Consider the following 19617-nt stretch of genomic DNA (forward strand, 5'->3'; position numbering starts at 1 on the left):
TAGAACAGGGGTCTCAGACTCCCGGCCCGCGGTCTATTTGCGGCCCCTAAGATGATGTTTTGCGGCCCCCGCCTTAATGTGAAAGTTTAATGTTAATGCGTCCCGGTAGTTTGTATGAATGACACTGACTCTTGGGGGCGTGACATTGACCGGGCTTGAAAGTAGGGGAACATTTAAGGCAAGACACCTGACAGCCCCCTCCCCGGACCACATTAAGGAGTTCCTTACTTTTCTTTTTGAACGCATTTATTCGCTCGTAATTTTCTAAATACATGCAGTCCGTGCTGAACTTTTCTCTGGGTCACACAGACCCGGAGGATGGTTAAGGTTATTGTTATTGGCTCTCAGACACTGCGTTGAAGTTGCAGCCCTGCCTGAGCTAGACCCTGCCTTCTGTGGCCCCCAGGTAAATTCAGTTTGAGACCCCTGTATTAGAAGGATCACGAATTAACACATTTTTATTATAGGGCTTCACAATAAAAGAAAGATAAAAGAAGTTCAAAGTTTTAAAGAAAAAGAGTTTTGTGGCCCTCACACGAAAAACGCATAGCATCCATGTGATGTTTGAAGATTTGTTGTTTTTCATCCTCCAATCATTCAAACTCCAAATGAATGCAGCATTTCTCCAAGTTTTACACGAGGTACATCAAGCCGTTGGTGCAACTGGCTCTAAAATGAGAACAAAAGTTTTAACCTAAAAACTCTAAAATGCTCTATTTTAAAATATAATTTTCAATCCAATTTTTTTCATCTCGATTCCATGTTATTTCTTTCTCACTCCACACATCTGCTGCTGGTCCAGCCCTTCTATCCAAGTCTAGAACCCTATGTGGCCCGCGAGTCAGAATATTTGCCCACCCCTGCTCTATAGGATGCTGGAGGGTTTGTAGGAGTTCACTTCTTCATATTTTAAAATGTTGCTTTTGGGACATTTTGTATTTATGTTTGACTGAAGGATGGATGCGAGGAAATTCCTCTGTAGATCATTTCCGTATGGTAGCCACAGACTGCAACTTGAACCATTAATGATGTCTTTTATTAAGGTTTGTCTGATGCAATTAAGGATGATAGTCCAATATTTTCCCACTTTGTTTCCAAACACATCTGTCTTGGCAAAAACAAATTATCTCTAGACGAACGGTCAAGAATATATCACTCTGTCTCTACTGTGATAAGCTAGGCACTGTGTTAACCCTTGTATTATCTTAGATGACCCCCCCCCCCCCCCTCAAATTGACGTGTTCTCCCTACCATGACAAAAGGTGGATAAAGGTGGAAAGATTTTTTTCGGGCTAAGCTAAATGCAACAGGAGCTAGCATTACTAATGCTAATAGCGCTAGCATCGCTAGCAGTTCTGAAACGGAGAGCTGTGGCGAGGCTCTGGATCTCCAAGTGAAATCCTTTCTCACGTCTAAAGGGATTTCCCTGGATCTCAATACAATCGAGACCTGCCACCCGCTCCCGAGGAGAAAGGAGACAGATAGCTCTGATGAATCAAAGGATGAATCTGAAAGGATCTGCTGTTTATCTGAACGACCATCTGACCAGAAGGAATGCTGAAATCTCAAAACATGCACGGCTTCTCAGGAAGCGTAAACAGATTGAGAACACTTGGGTTAAAGGCTGCAGGATTTACGTCAAACCACTCGGCCCACCGGACTGAGTACAGAGCCAAATAATTTCAAGAAATATAACGCCTGGATTCATCATTTCCTCCATAAGTCTGAAGTGACCTGATTATCAACAAAGATCTGACATGCAGACAACTTGACCTCAACTCTTTGGCGCCGCTGATATCAGCTGTAGAAGGATATGGACCTCTATCTAATGTCTGCAGACATAACAGTGAAGAGAACTATAAACTTTGTTTTAAACCGAGAAGAACGGCTGTTAATCAGCAGAAGAAGGAATACCAGCCTTGGTCTTTCGACAAATATGGACCCTTTTTTACTTTTTATTTTACTTAATAGCATTTGTCATAGAAAAAGAAGAAGAAAAATATAAAAAAAATACAAAAAAATAATAAAACAAATGATTAATCAATTATTTAAAATTGTCAAATTGATTGAATTTTAATTAAATTACTTCACTTGTTTAGAAATAATTTTTTTGATAAGCTGATTCATGAATTTTTCCTAATGAAACATAATTTTGTACATATTATTAACTTTTGATACTTGATCAAATTTTTCTATGAAAATTCCTGAAACAGTGTTTTGTCTATTTTACTGATATAGTATTGTTTTTTTTTAATCATCATCATCAATGACTTTTATAAGTACCATAATCTGCATATATTTTGGATACTTCATTGCCATGTTGATTTCTAAAAGTTATTTTTTACAAAATAATTTAAGTAATTCATCTTCGTCATGTGTTTCAAATTGATTCAAAAATATTTCCTAATGTAGCATAATTATGTACATGTGTTTAACTTTTGATACTTGCTATGAAACAGTGTTGTGTATTTTACTGATATAGTATTATATTTTAATCATGTGAATAACTTTTATAAGTAATATGCATATATTTTATATAGTACGTCGTGAAGCTCCAGTGAAATGCAATGAAAGTAAGTACATAAAAAACAGCACAAAGCTTTACCACATACCTTTTATCACACCTCTCTCTGCATCTACACCCTGGATGACTTTGCCATTTAGGTTGTTCAAAAATTTCTTAGACTGCTGCTTCGTGTTGTGGATCTCAGTAAGCAGCAGAGCAGATGGATCAATCAGAATAATGTTTGTGTCAATGGAGTCCTTAAGCATCCTAGAGAAGAACAGATGGACTTTAATTCTTTGTAGAAAATATCAATCTTTTACACTGCTGATATAATGTGGAGCTGTCAAGTCTGTGAGCTGATAATGGCACTCACCTCATCTTCATGTACAGTTTCTCCATCTTACGCAGCCTGGGGAGGAACACCGGCATGACATTTACCAGGCTACCCACTTTAAAGTATCCATCTAATATACGCTGCTGCTGGCTGCTAACTGTTTGCTGAAGGGGGCTGTCATGGCGAGGGATAAAGGTTTTCATCCTCTGAGCAGCTTTTTGAACATCAGCGATATCTTCATCCCACTGGGGGGTACATGGGTGGCAGATTCTGCAAGCTGGAAATGTGGAGCCATACCCGGGGGAACACTCATCACAGAAGATTCCAGAGATGCCCAACCTACAACTACACTCGCCAGTTTCAGGATCACAGGATGGTCGCTCTGTTCCCTCCAGGTGACAGTCACAAGCTGAGAAGCATGGGAGGGAAATAAGTTGGAGAACAAATAGGATGTAAAAGTTTGAAGCATCAACTCACGGAAACATTGCAGCTCTGGACTCCCAAAATAATTCTCGCCACACTTGTCACAGTGTTGTCCTCCGAAGTCTGGATGGCATGGACACTGTCCAGTCACCTGAGGAGGCCACAGCGCTTCAGTCAGTAAATGTTGACTCAGAGCTTTGATGGGGGAGCAACTGAACACTTCTGGAAAATCCCATCTTGCCTTGTCGCAAATGTTTGACATGGAGTGCTCAGGGTCACAGCTGCAGGGCTGACACCCACCCCACCCATTTAGGTCCCAGAACCCATCCTCACACTGGTCACACTGATCTCCCTCCACTCCCCTCCTGCAAGGACACTGTCCTGTCATGGGATTGCAGAGACAGGGACTATGCTCAGGACACCGACTCTCCATGGTCCCCCTATGGTCACAGGAGCATTCTAGGGAAAAAAGCACAGGTGGGTACCAACATTTTTAGAAAAAGCTCCAATGAATTTAAATTAAAAATACTCTGTTTCTTGAGGGAAGAGATAGCATTGAGCTGCTAAGCTTTAGGACTTAATAGATGATCTAACTCTCTTAAGGGGGTGTGAGGCGCCCAGCTAGGACTTTCATGGTTGGGGTGGGAGTTACACTTGTGCAAGCCTCAAGAACAGTAAAAGAACATTCAAATTTACCTTCTGAATTGACTTCGCCTTTATTCACATGACCATAAGGTCATTGCAGTAAAAGGTCTGTTGCTCAACTTCACTATAAAAGTTCCAATAGAGCCCATTTTTATTTTACCTTTGCAGTCTTGTTTTAAGGCATTGCCATAATAACCAGGTTTGCATCCTTGACAGTTGTGGCCGCCTGTGTTATGAAGGCAGCGTGAACATTCCCCAGTTGTACGGTCACAGGGGTCAGGGTCATCTGGGCTGGTGTTGTTGTTGCAGAGACATGGTCTGCAGTGGAAAGAGCCCGGAGCGGTAAGGTCACCAAAGAAACCTGGAAGGCATCTATCACAGCGTGAACCTGAAGGAGATCACACATGCAGGCAATGACATAAGTGAATCACATGCATGTGGTCAGGGGCCTTGACCTCTATAGACAAGTACAGGTATGTACTCCTACCTGTGTGCCCAACCCAGCAGTCACAGGTCACACTTAGATATTGTGGGCCTTGCTGACAAGAGGTGGCAAAGAAACGCCCACTTGTCAAGGTTTCTGGACACAAACAGGGCTGACAGGGTTGTCTGGACATGGGGTTACCATAGTAACCATCTACACACCTGTGCCATCAATACAAACATTACATTAAAAAAAGAAGTCAGCAGCATCACATCACATAATTTTAGCACCCCAAAGCAATCAGAAAACCAATCAGAATTTATTTTGTTTCTCCAGCATGCACTTGGGTGTAACAATATTTCTTGTTTTTCCAGAGTTCAGTTTTCTGCTAAGGTTACATACAACCCTCTGGAAACCTAAAATCTTAATTTTCTGTCAAAAATAAATACAATATAAGTTAAAAGATGACCTTTCACAGCGCACGCCTGTGGTATGCTCCCTGCAGTTTACACATGCTCCAGTTTCTCCATGGCATGTTTCAGAATGCCCACCACACTCACATGGCCGGCAGTCTGGAAACCCCCAGAATCCCGCTTTGCAATGATCACAGCGTCGGCCTACCACTTCAGGGTGACACACACACTGACCTTCGACCTGATCACAGCATTCCGAAATTGAACCTCGAGGGTCACACTCACATCCTAAAGAGAATAAAATGAGGATGTGAGGGTTTTCTGTAAGTGTAAGGGGGATCTGTGTCCAAGGTGTCCTTACGTTTACAGCCCTCAGATCCAAATCCAAATGTCAGAGGCGCACAGGTATCGCAGCAGTGGCCTATCACATTGGGCTTACACTCACAACTCCCCCCCAATTTACTGCAGGCGGGACCCAGAGAGCCAGTCAGGTTACACTTGCAGGCTGACATCAAGACAAAGAACAGGGGTGAGCAGGACACACTTTTGAAGGCTGACAGATAAGCTTTGAAAATATGTCACTGAATCCTATCCCATCAACCCTCCATGAAGATTCTGCAAACATGTGCGGCAGAACACAGATTCGCTATAGTTGTGGTATTTCTGTTGAAACTATGTTCCTGTGTTTCTGTTATTTTCAACATCTGTCTATTATGTGAGCTTCAAAGCTATGACTAATTCCCAAAATAAAGTTATACAAAAGAACAGTCTTCTGTCTGTACGTTACCCAACATAAACCTTTTAGAAATGCAAGATTTTCAAATGTGTCAGTAGCTGGAATAGGTCTAGAGCCCCACTCTACTTTTGAACTGTACTGTTATGGTGCTAAACTCATTACCAGTGGCTCCGTTATGGATCCGTGCAGACAGACTTTTTATCAGTCTCTCACAGACTTCAGGCTGTGACTCCTGGGAATCAGGACCTATGTTCAGACCAGTGCAGCGAAAAGGCTGGAGGCTTTTCTGGGAGCAGTCTTGAAACGACTGGGTACTGGGAATAAGGCCCATCTGACAAAAAGACAGCAAACACAATACTGTGTGTTAACAATCTATTAACTCAGTGTGCCAATATTTAAAGGCTGATGGCAGTTGGCAGGTTCATGAATGCACTGACAGTTTTTGTTGATTTAGGTTGGTTTGATTGTTTGATTTGTCTTGTTTTTTTCTTCTCACATTTATAACAATCTCAGTTGTGAACTGTTACATGCAATGTTTGGGGTTATGATTGTATCATAGGTACAGTTACACCATTTTGAAACATAGGTTAACATTTCACATTTTTCAAGCTGACAGGGATAATCCTATTTCATCTGACTGTCAATATATAATATAAAAACGTGAAACTATGCTAAGAAAAACAGATTTTGTTAACTGACTAAACATTAATTTTGACAGTACATGTGGATGACTAAATCTGTTTAATTGACTTGTTGATTTTTGGCTTAGTCTCTGTTTGGCTAACCCATTTAAAGAATCCTATCCATATCATCACTAGCATTGGATCATCTTTATTGTTAGCAATACTTAGCAGTTTAAAAGTCCATTAGATCAACCCAATAAAAGGTTTTTATCCGGCTTGGTGAAATTAAATATCTTTCATCACCCAAAGTCTGCAGTTAAGTCTTATAATTCAACCAATCACAGAAAATGATCATACTTTCTAAGTATACTGGAGGTTTCTTCCTAATATTCCATTAAGATGGAATGTCCCTCTCCATTGATGCCTTTCGCTTGGTTGGAACAGGGATTGCACTGAAAAGCCTTCTATTTAATATCTTGGTCACTAATATGGACTGTCTAGAGTTTGACTCATGCCACCTGGACTAAAATGTGTTTTTTTTTTTCCCTTTCAATGTTTCACCACTCAACCAAATGGCTTTATTTAATATCATTCTACGAATATATGCTGTGATACAATATACATAAGGAATAATTTCCGACGCGGTGTGCATTATCAGAAATGAATGGACAACGCAGAAGCCTGATTTGTATTACATGACATAGAGGATGGTTAAGTGAGGATATTAATATCCCAACTATACCTCAGTTCCCTTACCACGTCTGGGTTACCACACGATAAACTGGATTTGACTAAAACCCTTGCCCTGGAACCATGTGCCTCCCGTCTCTACATTTTGTCCTTCATGGTCACCAGCCCTCCCAATCTGACAGCTACTTCCAGCAGGATAAGGCGCCATGTTATAAAGCTGGAATAATCTCAGACTGGTTTCTAAAACATGAAAATGAGTTTACTGAACTCGAATGGCCTCCACGGTCACCAGTTTTCAATCCAATAGAGATTCTTTTTGGATGTGGTGGAACGGCAGATTGGCATCATACATGTGCAGCCGAAAAATCTGCAGCAACTGCATGATACTGTCATGTCAACATGGACCAAAGTCTCTGAGGAATTTTTTAGTGCCTCGCTGAATCTATGCCACCAAGGACAAAGGCAGATCTGAAGGCTAAAGGTGTTACAGTTTTAGTTTCTTTTCTTTTTTGTTTTGGTTCTCTCTTTTGTTCTGTCATGTTTTGAGTTCACTTCCTGTTTTATTTTCCAGGGTTTCCTGTTTTGTGTTGTATTCAAATTTTACTTTTGGTCCCCATCTGCCCTCTTTGTTGTCACCTGTGTCTCGTTTGTCTCTATGTACTTAAGTCCTGTCTTTCCCTTCCTCCTGTGCTGGTCCATAGTTTGATATTATGCTGTTGCCCTGTTTCAGTGACTTTAGATGTTTCCTGTTTTGAGTTTGGTTTGCCTACTTAAGCCGTGGTTTTTGATTTGTAGTTATTAATGATCCTGTTACACCCGGAACCTCCTGCCTCCACCTCTCTGCACCTGGGTACTTCCTCAACCCCCGCGTAACAAAAGGGGGTCAAAGTGGGTACTAGCAAGGTATATCTAATAAAGTGGCTGGTGAGTGTAAACATTTGTACAAAGAAGAAATAATGGTGAATCTATTCACATTTTATTTTCATAAAATTCATAAAATTGACATCAAAATAACAAAGGTAATAATATTATAACTTTCTACCACACTGTATGGTAACGTCTTTGCAAAATTCAAAGCGTTACCACACATTGGACTAGAATGATGGCTTGATCAGTCTTTGCTGTTATCATGTGATTCGTACGCTGTGATGGCACTTGGTTGTTTATTTAAAAAAAACACTGAGCCTCAATACACATGGTATTTTCCAATGTCAATATAATCGATTTATGTCCTTTTGTATGATGGCAAAGGTTGATTTGATTAACAATTTCCCATATCACTCTGGTTGGATCGTAAAAAAACAAAAGGATTTATGGATTATGCGTTACACCCCTATAATAAGTTCCCTTTAGGAAGAGGCCCTGACTTCAGTGCACGCCTGAATAAAATTCTGAAATGGTTTACTTGAACAGGTTGTGGTCTTACAGAGTCAACAAGGATGTGCAAGCCTTCCGTTGTGGGCTGGGAGTTGAAAACGACCTCAATGAGATACAGACCTCCTGCATTCAGACACACCTGAGACTCCAAAATGCCTACTCTGGAAAACAAACAAACAGTTTACAAGACAAACCTAAACAAAAGAAAAAACAGATAAAGATAGATTTCTATACATCATTAAAAATAGACTTTATAAATAAAACCTTCTCTTGTTATTTTTGTAGTAAAACTTCTGACCTGCATGCACAGGATAATAATGTACCTTTAGATCATGCACAAACATGTTTTTCAATCAGAGAGCAGTTAAACATAATGGTCCTGTTTAATTTTAAGGTGTTTAAAGCTTAAGTACATTGTTAATTTCAGTAGCTTTTTTCAATGTTTTATAGGCTATAAATATGGGGTGCTATAAATACTGACCAAAACTCCTCAAAGATGCTTTCTTCTCAAAATTTCAGAGCTGACCTAGAGTCCTCTGCAAAAACTAGATAAAACTATTTTTATCTAAAATATCTGGTGACACTTTCTTCCCCTCTGTCAATATTAGAAATGGCATATAGCTGCCCTGATTTTATGCTAGCAGGAAGAAAAATTTTTAAACCCTTGGAGGACAGATGGTTCTTTCATGAAATTGTTACATTAGAACAGCACACCCAATTAAATACAGGACTGAACATACTTAATGTGCTTCAGCATACGCTTCTAAACTTTTCTGTTTGGTGCAATGCATTCCCAGCAAGCCATTCATGTCAGCTGATGTTGTCTTACCTAGAGTTTACCGGGAGATTCAAAACCATTTTTCCAATTGAATCTTTGCCGCAGCCTTTGTCCCCTGGCAACAACATCCGGATGTTGATTGTAGCCAACCAGTCCGAAAGAGTCTGCAGGAGTATCCAGACAGAATTTGTGGATTTTCTGAAGGTGTAAGTTTTAATTTTCATAGTTGTTACTTGGGTGCGACTCATACTCAGGAGCGATTGAAACGTGATTTTAAAAAAAAAATATTGGCCCCACCTACCCTCCGTCTTCAAACGACCACTTAATAGCACTCCAACACAAACACACGTACATAACACAAAACACAAAAACATCTAAGCCGGGGGGTGTCCCTGTTCCAGTTGTGCAAGTTCAGGTCCTTGTCCTCGAGCGCTAGGCCTTGCCAAAATTCCAACAGTAGGTAAACATAGTTAGGCAATGTTTGAAATACTCTTTTGGGACCCCCACGTCTTTTCTGGGTGTCCGCCTCCTGGGCAGGGGTGGGCGACCCCCGCCTTTCTCTGTCCTGGACCTCCCACGAGCTGGGTGGGTGGCTCCGTAGACCGATGGGCGGGTCTCCCTTGGGGGGCTCTGGCTCGTCCCTGGGGTCAGGGTGGGGGAATGCTTAGAACCCCTGGGTCGAGGTGGACTGCTTGTCTAGGGCTGGGGGTGCTCTCCGGGGGCAGGGCCCTGCGCTGGGCCCTCTGGCATGGGGTGGCCTATTATTCTGGTTGGACTGAAGCTTGCACTCTCTGTGTTCCTGGGCCTCCCTACTCTCTGCCGTTGGCCCTTGTTGCTTTCCTGCTGGCCTTGGTCTGGTTGGCAGATCTGAATGCCCGGTGGGCAGATTTCCTCCATCTGCTAGACAGTATGGGTCGATAAATAGGCACATGGATCAATACATGAGGAACACACAGAAAGGCATTGGTAGAGACTCCAGAGGAGCTAAACACCAACTCCTGGTTGACAGAACAGTCGCTCAAGACTGCAAGTCACGACACACCAACCTGTGCACAGCCTGGATTGATTACAAGAAAGCCTATGACTCAATGAAACACATGTGGATCACTGAATCCTTAGAGCTGTACAACATCCACAGGACTTAAAGAGCCTTTATTGCAGGGGTGGCGAACATGCGGCTCTCGAGCAGCATGCGGCTCTTGGACAATGAGCGCTCTTTGCGTCTCATCATATTTACTATATACTGTGCCTCATTTCATAATTGTTTCCCTCTTAAACCACACTGAAACCATTAGAGGGTATTAAAAATAAATAATAATTAATAATAAAAGTAATTTGGCAGTGTGTGTGTTTGATGCTGCTCCCGACACATACGTGGCCGCAAATTATTTGCGCAGGTTATGCCCAATGCCGGAACACATAAAGATTTGATGTGCGTGCAGATTGTTACCCTCATGGTCAAAGTGGTGAAATTCAGAGTATAAAGATAAACACAGGACGTTTCCGGAAGAATGGGAAGATTGTTACTTTTTTATTGAACAGAATGGCAAGTCACGATGTTTATTATTATGGGCTTTTGGAAGCAGTAAAATAGTTCATGGCAGAAAAGAACCAAACGTATCCCGGAGAAAATTAAAAACTCTTCCTGATCTGACACAAATTGTCTCCTTTATTAACAAGTTAAAGCTTTTTTTTCAAAGCCCACATTCAAAACGACAATCCACTTTTCTTCTTTGCGGAGCTCAAACAGCAGAAGGATGCAATCCAAATGAATAAAGTGCAGAACGTGGCGCTACTTGTGCAACTAGACGGAAACGACCGCAGATCGCGTTTCTCATGGATCCTTTAATGCAGAGACTGAATGCCTGAGATCCCCGCTTGTCAGTGATGAGGCAGCGAGAAAACAGATGATTGAGCTGAAATCTTTCTGAAAGAAGGCCCTGTTACGTTTTGGAGAACAGAGAAATCCCCGGGTGTGTACGAGCTGCTCTCAATCTGCTGTCAATGTTCTCCCCAATATATGTCTGCCGGTCCCTATTTATTACCTTGAAACACGTGAAATCAAGGCATCGGTCCATTCTGACTGACACTCACGTAAAGGAGCTGATCAGAGAGGCTACAACTGATCTGGGGTTTAGCCCCGCCTTTAGCCCCTAAGACTCATGGGAAGTGGTAAATATTAAGTGTAAAACCATGAGCCAGGGAGCTGTTCGCAGAAGTGACTTGCATGCCGTTTGGCTGTATGTCTATGTGAGTTCAAGTTAATGGGCTCCCAGTGAGAACAGCCAGGTAAATGGTACCTTAGCACTTATTTGGTTACTATATTAATGAATAAACTGAATCATTGCAATGTATTAACATTTAATAAATAATTGGCTTTTGATGCAAAAAGTCAGTCATTCAATTTAAAAAAAAAACATAAAAGCAAGATATTCTATTGAAGGTAAAAATTAATTTAAGTTGCACACAACTGAAATGTTATTAATTCAATGTGTTTATTGTGAATATGAATCACTTAGACACCAGAGGGATGCTCTGTCCAGATGTTTGTGTATTTGTTGGTGTAAGGGTCATTGAAAGAGGAATGTTGAGATACAAAAAATTACCAGTTAAATACTGTTGGATGAATAGTGAATTATTCAGTTGTTACAATCGTAAATCTGACTTCAGAAGAGTCACCGCCCGTCACTGAGTAGTAGTGTGTGAGAGAGAGGCAGAGAAAAGAGTGAGATAATGAGAGAGAGAGAGAGAGTGTGTGTGTGTATATGAGATGAGACAGAGGTGCCTGTGTGTGTGGAGGGGGTATCTGACCTCCAGGGTTAACTGTGTTAACTCTAGCTAAGCTGCATTTGATGTGTGTATTGAGGGTGGACTCTTTCCTTGAAATAAACACAAGTACAATACTTGCTTTTCTGTTGTAGGGAGAGGAGTGTGTTATGTGAGTGTGTTTGTGTGTGTACGTCTTGGCAGGTCAGTGTGTGGTGTGGCTCTTTGACTCTCACAGTGAAAAAATTCGGCTCTTGGTGTCAAACTTGTTCGCCACCCCTGCTTTATAGGAAACTCGAAGCTGTGGAAAAACACCCTTGAAGCCAATGGGAAGCCACTTGCACAAGTGTCCATCAAATGTGGGATGCTCTGTCCCTACTGCTGTTTTGCATAGGTCTGAATCCCCTAAGCCAAACAATCAACAAGACAGGCTATGGATACAGACTCAGAAATGGGGCCAACATCAGTCACCTCCTCTACATGGATTACATCAAGCTATATGCTAAGAGCGAGCGTGACATTGACTCCTTGATCCACACCACCAGGATCTACACTCCTGACATCGGGATGTCATTCGGGCTCGAGAAATTTAGCCGGATGGTGACAACGAGAGGCAAGGTAGTCCACACAGGAGGGGTTTAACTCCCAGAAGGAACAATTGCAGACATTGAGGACAGTTACAAGTACCTCGATGCCACTATCCAAGGTGCATGAATACATCAAGCTCAAGGCCCCAACACACAGTGTGCTCAGTCAATGTCTCAGGCAATGAAGAGCAGAGGATACAGTGCTGGAGGACAGATCATCATGGGAGGACAAACCCCTGTGTGGGATGGACCACCGGACTATACTGAAGTGGCTGATATCAAGAAGTTCTACCAATGGCTAGAAGGGGCTGGCCTACAGGACAGCACTGAAACTCATCCTGGCAGTTCAGGAACAAGCCCTGAGCACCAGAGTGATAGACGGTCAGATCTACCACACCAGACAAGACCCAAGGTGTAGATCTACCATACCAGACAAGACCCAAGGTGTAGGCTGTGCAAAGAGGAACCTTAAACAATCCAGCACACAACTGCAGGGTGGAAGATGCTGGCAGGGAAAGCATACATGGAGCGCCACAATCAAGTGGCTGGAATAATATACAGTACATGTGTGCAGAATATGGACTGGAAACCCCAAGGTCAAAATGGTAAACACCTCCAAAAGTTGTACAGAATTAGAGAGCAAAGATCCTGTGGGGCTTCCAGATCCAGACTGATAGGAAGGTAATGGTGAACCAACCAGACATTGTAGTGGTGGATAAAGAACAGAGGAAAGCCGTTGTGGTGGATGTGGCAGTGCCAAGCGATGGGAACATCAGGAAGAAGGAACATGAGAAACTGGAGAAATACCAGGGACTCAGAGAAGAACTGGAGAAAGCCTGGAAAGTGAAGGTGACAGTGGGGCCTGTGGTAATTGGAGCACTCGGGCAGTAACCCCCAAGCTGGAGGAGTGGCTACAACAGATCCCTGGAAAGACCTCAGAGACGTGTCAGCCAAGACGGTCCCACAGCATCCAGAGACTTGAGGTACTGAGGGGAGACTTCATCCAGTCCCGGAGCCTTGCCACCGAGGAGCTCATTGCCTTCCTCAGTGACTTCGGCTTGGGTGATAAACAGCCCTACCCCAAAGTCCTCAGCCTTTTCTTCCTCAAGCGAAGGCATGTCAGTGGGATTAAAGATATCCTCTAAGTATTTCTTCCATCGCCCAACAATGTCCCCAGTCGAAGTCAACAGCTGCCCACCTGCACTGAAAACGGTGCCTGCTGAGAACTGCTTTCCCCTCTGAGTTAGCCAAACTCTTTTTGAGGCCAACCAATAGTCCTTCTTCACACCAAACCCTATCCAAGGGCCAGATTTTTGCCTCCACAACAGCCTCGACTGCAGCCTGCTCACACTTCCGGTACCTTTTAGTTCCCTCTGGATTCCCATAAGCCAGCAAAGTTTGGTAAGTCTCCTTCTTCAGAATGAAGTCATCTCTTACTTTGATGTCCACCACCAGGTTCTGGGGTTGCCACAGCAAGAGGCGCCAGAGACCTAGTGGCCACAGCTCAGAACAGAAGATGAGACAATAGAGGTGTAAAACATGGTCCACTCTGACTCAGTGTCCCCAGCCTCCCTCGGTATCTGTTTGAAGCTCTCACAGATATGGGTTGTAAAGACCTCCCTGATGGAGGGCTCAGACAGACGTTCCTAGGATACCCTCAAACTACGTTTAGGTCTCCAAAGTCTTTTCGGCCACCTTCCCCTCCAGCGAATCCATCTCCCCACCAGAAAGTGATTGGACAGCTCTGCCCCTTTTTATACCCGAGTGTTCAAGACACAAGGCCAAAGGTCACCCTTTGCCTCTCACCCTGAGCACCTCCAGAATGGTTAGAGAGTCCAACCACTCTCAGCACAGTGAGTTTTAAATCCCAGGCTGTGCGTGGAGGTGACCCCAACTATGTCTAGCCGGAACCTCTCAACCTTCCGCACAAGAAGGTGAATACGTTTTTATTTATTTATTTATTTTTATTTTTAACTGGCCACCTTCTAACTATTTTTTAGGTACAAGTGTTTGCTTGTTTCTTGCAGGGGTTAGGTTCTAAAAATAACCTGCATATGTGAAATTTGTGAAGAAATTACCGAGGATTTAATGCCCTAAACCCCACACGACACACTTTATTCACATTTATCAGACAGTCGTTACAATTTTACACTTTCGTCTCTTATTTGAACTCTCAAAAGTTAAAATCTTCATAGAAAACAAGTCCAGTCTTGTAAAATTAAAACAAGGATCTGCTTTCAATCTCAGATTGATGTAACAGTAAACGTATGTTACATTAAATACAGGGAGAAAAGCACGGAGATTGACAATGTCTCTAAAAAAGAAAAAAAAAGCATGTAAAATTGCACTGTAAAAATTCACAAAACAGTGAAACTGTTAAAGGTGAACAGTGAAATAGCGAGGGAACACTAAATCGTGAATCCAAATAAAATTTTCTACTAGGACTACTTGTCCTGTCCAACAGCTGGGCAGATAGATGAGAGCTGAGGGCCTCTTGTGTTGAACAGATTTTACTTTAACAAGAGGGGTTATTAATCTTCAGACAAACCAAAGGTATGTCTGAGTAACCCCTTTTGTAATTGAGGCCAAACTTTATTAATTTCAATCATGTCTGAAAATCTTTGGTGTTGGACCGGACGGAAAAGGAAAGAGGGGAAGAAGAGAGAGGGACGATAGAGAGAGGGGGGGTAGGGGGTGATAATAGGAGGGGAAGGGGGATAAGACCATGAAGCAGCATACAGCAACAAGTTTACTGGTTGTTAATCATTATGGTAAGGTTCAAATGTAGTACAAAAAGGGCGGAGCCTGTCCACACACACACTCAAATGTTATAAACACACCTGCTAGCTGCAAAAATGTCCACCTGTCGACATGTACACAAAACAGATAGTGTTCACACGCATACTTATGCCTTAAAACCAACTAGTGTGAAATATTTCAGTCATTCAGTCATGCAAACTGTTAGTGCAAAGGTGAGCTAACACCTGTGCTCAGGTGAGTGTTTATGTTCTTCTAAAATGGATGGTGGAACGTGAAAAGAAGGAGGGAGAGTGCCCAGCCATCCCCACCCCAAGACCCCCACCGCAGCAGCAGCAGCAGCCGGAATCCCCCCAACGCCACACGGGAACCGGCAGGGAATAACCGCCGCCCGGGCGACCAAGCCCGCCACCCAGGCCAGGGCCAGCAGGGCCGCCGCAAAGCCCCCAGAGCCAGAGAGCAGGGAGACACGGAGGGAGAGAGAGCGCCGCCCCAGCCCAACCAGGAGAGCAGCCCCCCCGCCACGCCGGGAGAACCCAACGCAGGGCCCCACCAGAGAAGGACGCCCACAGCCCCAGACGAGCACCCAGGAGTTCCAGGCATCCCCCCGCCCCAACCCCAGGTACGATCCAGGACCCCCCAAGGGACACCCGCTCCGCACTCCAGGCAGCCATCCGCCCGGCCCACGGTTGGTCCAGGGAGGAGCGAGGCAGGGGCCCACCGCCCCCGCCCAAGAGGGGGGAACCCCGGGGAAAAAAGAGGGCCCACAAGGGGTGTTGTAAATATGGCCTGACCAGGCTCGGCCACAGTTGGAAATTTGGCGGGGCCCAGCGCTCAGGAGCAAGGACCAGAACCCACCCCCCAGGGACACGAACACTCCCGGCTCAGATGTAATGTGAACCCCCCCACCGCGCGGAGAGAGCACCGCCGGGCCCAGGAAGCCGGCACCCCGGGGACACGGCCGCCGTTGCAAAGGGGCCCGTACCCCCCACCAGGGAAGAGGCAGGGGACAGATGGTCCTAGGTCCCACCTTCCTCGCAAAATGTGTGTGCGTGTATGTGTGTTTGAGAGGGTGTGTGTGTGCATGTGTGTGTGTTTATGTTGGGATGTATATATTGAGGGGGGAGGGGTGTGTGTGCTAAGGGGGGTGCAGTTAAAATTGGCGGGTAGGGCATTAAGGGGACATATCCTGATTACTCACAGTGACGTCCCCTCACCCTCCCCACCAAGGGGCCCTAAATGTCTAAGGTGTGGTTAAAATTGGCGGGTAGGGTGCTAGGAGGACATCCGCTGCTTGCTGGCAGTGATGTCCAAGCACCCCCCCTAACAAGGGCCCTACATGTCTAAGGTGCAAATAAAACCGAAAGAGGGGGGGCCCACTCCATACGACAACCATAGGAGGGGGGCCACTGCCTAGTAAACCCCCCCCAAAGGCTCATCGCAGGCTAAGCCCCCCACCCCCTCACCCTATTATGAGGTTATATGAGGAAGGGGGTAAGTTGGGGACAGCTGGTAGACTGTCCCCCGGTGGTCAAACAGCTGTCCCCCCACCCCAGCAAGGGGGCCAGGCCCACCCAGCCCAGGGGCCCCACCCCCGGAGGCGCCGACACCCCAAGCCCAGCACCCCCCCCACACAGAGAGAGAGGAGCCAGAAAGCGTTGCCCCCCCCCCCCCCGGAGCAAGCCCAGGCCCCCACCCTTAAACGCCGGCCCTAGAAGAGCTCTGGTCAGGCCTCGACGGGACCGAGGCAGCCGACTGGCCGGGGAAACCGCCGATGGCCTCAGTGGAGACCCCGACCCGTCAACCCCCCCTGCCCTGTACCAATAGTGCCCCCCCCCCCCCCGTCCCCCCACAGGACAGGGCCGACAAGACCCCCCCGCCCCACCCACCCCATGACCCCGCAGCCAAAGCGGATGACACCCAGAGCGACCGGGGGCCCCAAGAGGGTTGTCCCGTCCCGCCCCAGAGCCAGGGAAGGGCCGATCCCAGCCCCAGGTGTAGATGGGAAGCCCATCCAGCGCTGCTGGCCCCCCCCCCGAGCAGCGCCCCCCGCCAACCCCCCCCAGCACAGGCAAAGGGACCACCCCCCCAAGCCAAGCCAGACCACCACCCCACCCCCCCACCACGCACCCCCACACCCAAGCCCAGAGGACCACGCAGCGCCCCAGCCCGCCCCACCCAGGCGCCGGACCCGACCCCCCAACCAACGGAGCCCCCACCACCCCCCGCCAGGCACCGGAGGCCCCGACCCCCACCCCGGCCCACGGCAGAAGGGCAAGGAGCAGCGACGACCAGGCTTCCCCAACCCCTAAGTCATGGAGTTAGCTATGGGAGACCAGAGAGGCTGAATTCTTTCAAAGTTACTTGAACCTTGGGCTGACATTTTTTCCAAGCTGATATGATCAAGCAGCAGATTTCTGTGTTGACTTATATTTATATTTTTCTTGCTTTTCCAATTTATTAAAATAGTTTTTTTTAGCAATGCAAAGAGTTATGAAAATGATAGAGCCTAATCCTCCTTCTACATCGATGGCACTCATGTCACCAAGCACACAAAGTGACGGTGAAGCTGTGATTGAAACTTTAAGCCAGACTGATAGATCGGCACATACCGGCTGCCAGAGAGCCTGGACAGGCGTGCAGAACCATAGTGCATGCATGCAATTGTCGGGTAGATTACTGTCACAGTGCTGACAAATGTCTGAGTTACTGAGACCCATCTTGAACATCCTCTGTCCAGTGTAGTAAATTCTGTGAAGAGTTTTGAAATGGATTAGCTGCAGATTTGGACTTTTTGTCAGTTTAAAGGTGTTTAGACAAAGTTCTGACCAAAAGCTTTCATCTGTGCTGATGCTCAAATCCGCATCCCATTTTGTTGTCGGAAGTGAAATATTGTTATCTAAATTACATAAAAGTTTGTATATTTTGGAGAGAGTTTTATTCATTGAGAAATTGATCAGAGTGGTAACTACATCTGGTAGCTTTAAATCGTTGTCTCTGTATTTAAACTTTTTAGTAATAATTGATTTAAGTTGCTGATATTCCAAGACGTTATTTATTCCATGTTTGTCTTGAAGTTCCTGGGGAGTTATGAATCTTCTATCAATAATTATGTGCTCTAGTTGTTTATGCCCCCTGCTTGCCAAGCTGGGAAGTGGATAATCTTTTTGTTTATGAGGATGTCTGGGTTGTTCCAGATGGGTGTCATTTTGCACGTTTGAATTGATGATTTTGATATTTTGAGAAATTCCCACCAGGCTGTTAAAGTGGCATTTATATTAATACTTTTGAAACAATCCTGTTTTTTAACTATTTGACTAATAAATGGAAGATCTGACAGGTCGATCTTTCCACATAACGCCTGTTCCAAGTCTAACCATGAGTTGGTTTCTGGATTATTTTTTAACCATTTTAAGATGTATTGTAATCTATTTGCAAGAAAGTAATTGTGGAAGTTAGGTAATTCTAATCCTCCACAGCCTTTTGCCGATTTTAAAGTTTTTAGACTAATTCTTGCAGGTTTATTGTTCCATAGAAAGCTTGATATGGATGAGTCTAATGTTTTGAACCATTTTAATGGCGGTTGTGTGGGAATCATTGAGAAGAGATAATTAACTTTGGGTAAGATTTTCATTTTTACCGTGGCTACCTTGCCCATAAGGGACAAAGGCAGGTTGGTCCAGCGTGTTAGATCGTCCTGTATGTTTTTCAGTAATGGGGTGTAGTTTAGCTGCACCAGTTCTGATATTTTGGGGGAAAAATAAATACCTAGATATTTTATATTGCCTGATTTAACTGGTATTGTGAGTCCTTGCTCCGAATTACTGTTTAGTGGTAATAAAACAGATTTATTCCAATTAATGGAATATATAATTTCTTTTAAAGGTAGTCAATGACTTCCTCAGTGGCAAGGCTCCGGGAGGGGATGAAGTCCACCCTGAGTACCTCAAGTCTCTGGATGCTGTTGGGGTGTCTTGGCTGACACGTCTCTGCAGCATCGCGTGGCAGTCGGGAACTGTAACACTGGACTGTCAGACAGGGGTGGTGGTTCCCCTCTTTAAGAAAGGGGACCGGAGGGTGTTTTCGAACTATCGGGAAATAACACTCCTCAGCCTCCCTGGGAAAATCTATGCCAGGGTACTGGAGAGGAGAGTTTGTCCGATAGTCGTACCTCAGATTCAGGAACAACAGTGCGGTTTCCATCCTGGTCATGGAACAGTGGACCAGTTCTACACCCTCTTTAGGGTGCTGGAGGGATTGTGGGAGTTCGCTCATCCAGTCCATATGTGTTTTGTTGATTTGGAGAAGGCATTCGACCGCGTCCCCGTGGTATGTTCCCGGTGCACGTTGGACTACGGCAGGGCTGCCCTTTCTCACCGGTCCTGTTCATAGTTTTTATGGACAGTATTTATGGGCGCAGCCAGGGTCCGGACGGAGTCTGGTTTGTGGGCCACAGGATTTCCTCTCTGCTCTTTGCAGATGATGTTGTCCTGTTGGCTTCATCTGGCCAGGACCGCCAGCGGGCATCGCAGCCGAGTGTGAAGCGGCTGGGATGAGG

The 19617-nt window shown here is 45.0% G+C and overlaps 1 protein-coding gene across 4 annotated transcripts in view; it reads right to left on the reverse strand.

The window, feature by feature from the left end:
• Positions 1-19617, reverse strand: part of lamb4 (laminin, beta 4) — a 119171-nt gene that overhangs the window by 48680 nt on the left and 50874 nt on the right. For all 4 annotated transcript variants that reach the window (XM_078938339.1, XM_078938338.1, XM_078938337.1 and 1 more), the window contains exons 17-27: positions 9001-9113; positions 8221-8332; positions 5644-5812; positions 5107-5250; positions 4802-5033; positions 4396-4553; positions 4069-4296; positions 3505-3722; positions 3318-3414; positions 2880-3249; positions 2613-2773 (exon numbers count right to left, since the gene is read on the reverse strand). In XM_078938339.1, the coding sequence (XP_078794465.1) occupies positions 2613-2773; positions 2880-3249; positions 3318-3414; positions 3505-3722; positions 4069-4296; positions 4396-4553; positions 4802-5033; positions 5107-5250; positions 5644-5812; positions 8221-8332; positions 9001-9113 (2002 nt within the window). The remainder of the gene's footprint in view (positions 1-2612; positions 2774-2879; positions 3250-3317; positions 3415-3504; positions 3723-4068; positions 4297-4395; positions 4554-4801; positions 5034-5106; positions 5251-5643; positions 5813-8220; positions 8333-9000; positions 9114-19617) is intronic.

The sequence above is a fragment of the Oryzias latipes genome, chromosome 20, assembly GCF_053564925.1.
Source record: "Oryzias latipes strain Hd-rR chromosome 20, Olatipes_Hd-rR_3.1".
Lineage (NCBI taxonomy): Eukaryota > Metazoa > Chordata > Actinopteri > Beloniformes > Adrianichthyidae > Oryzias > Oryzias latipes.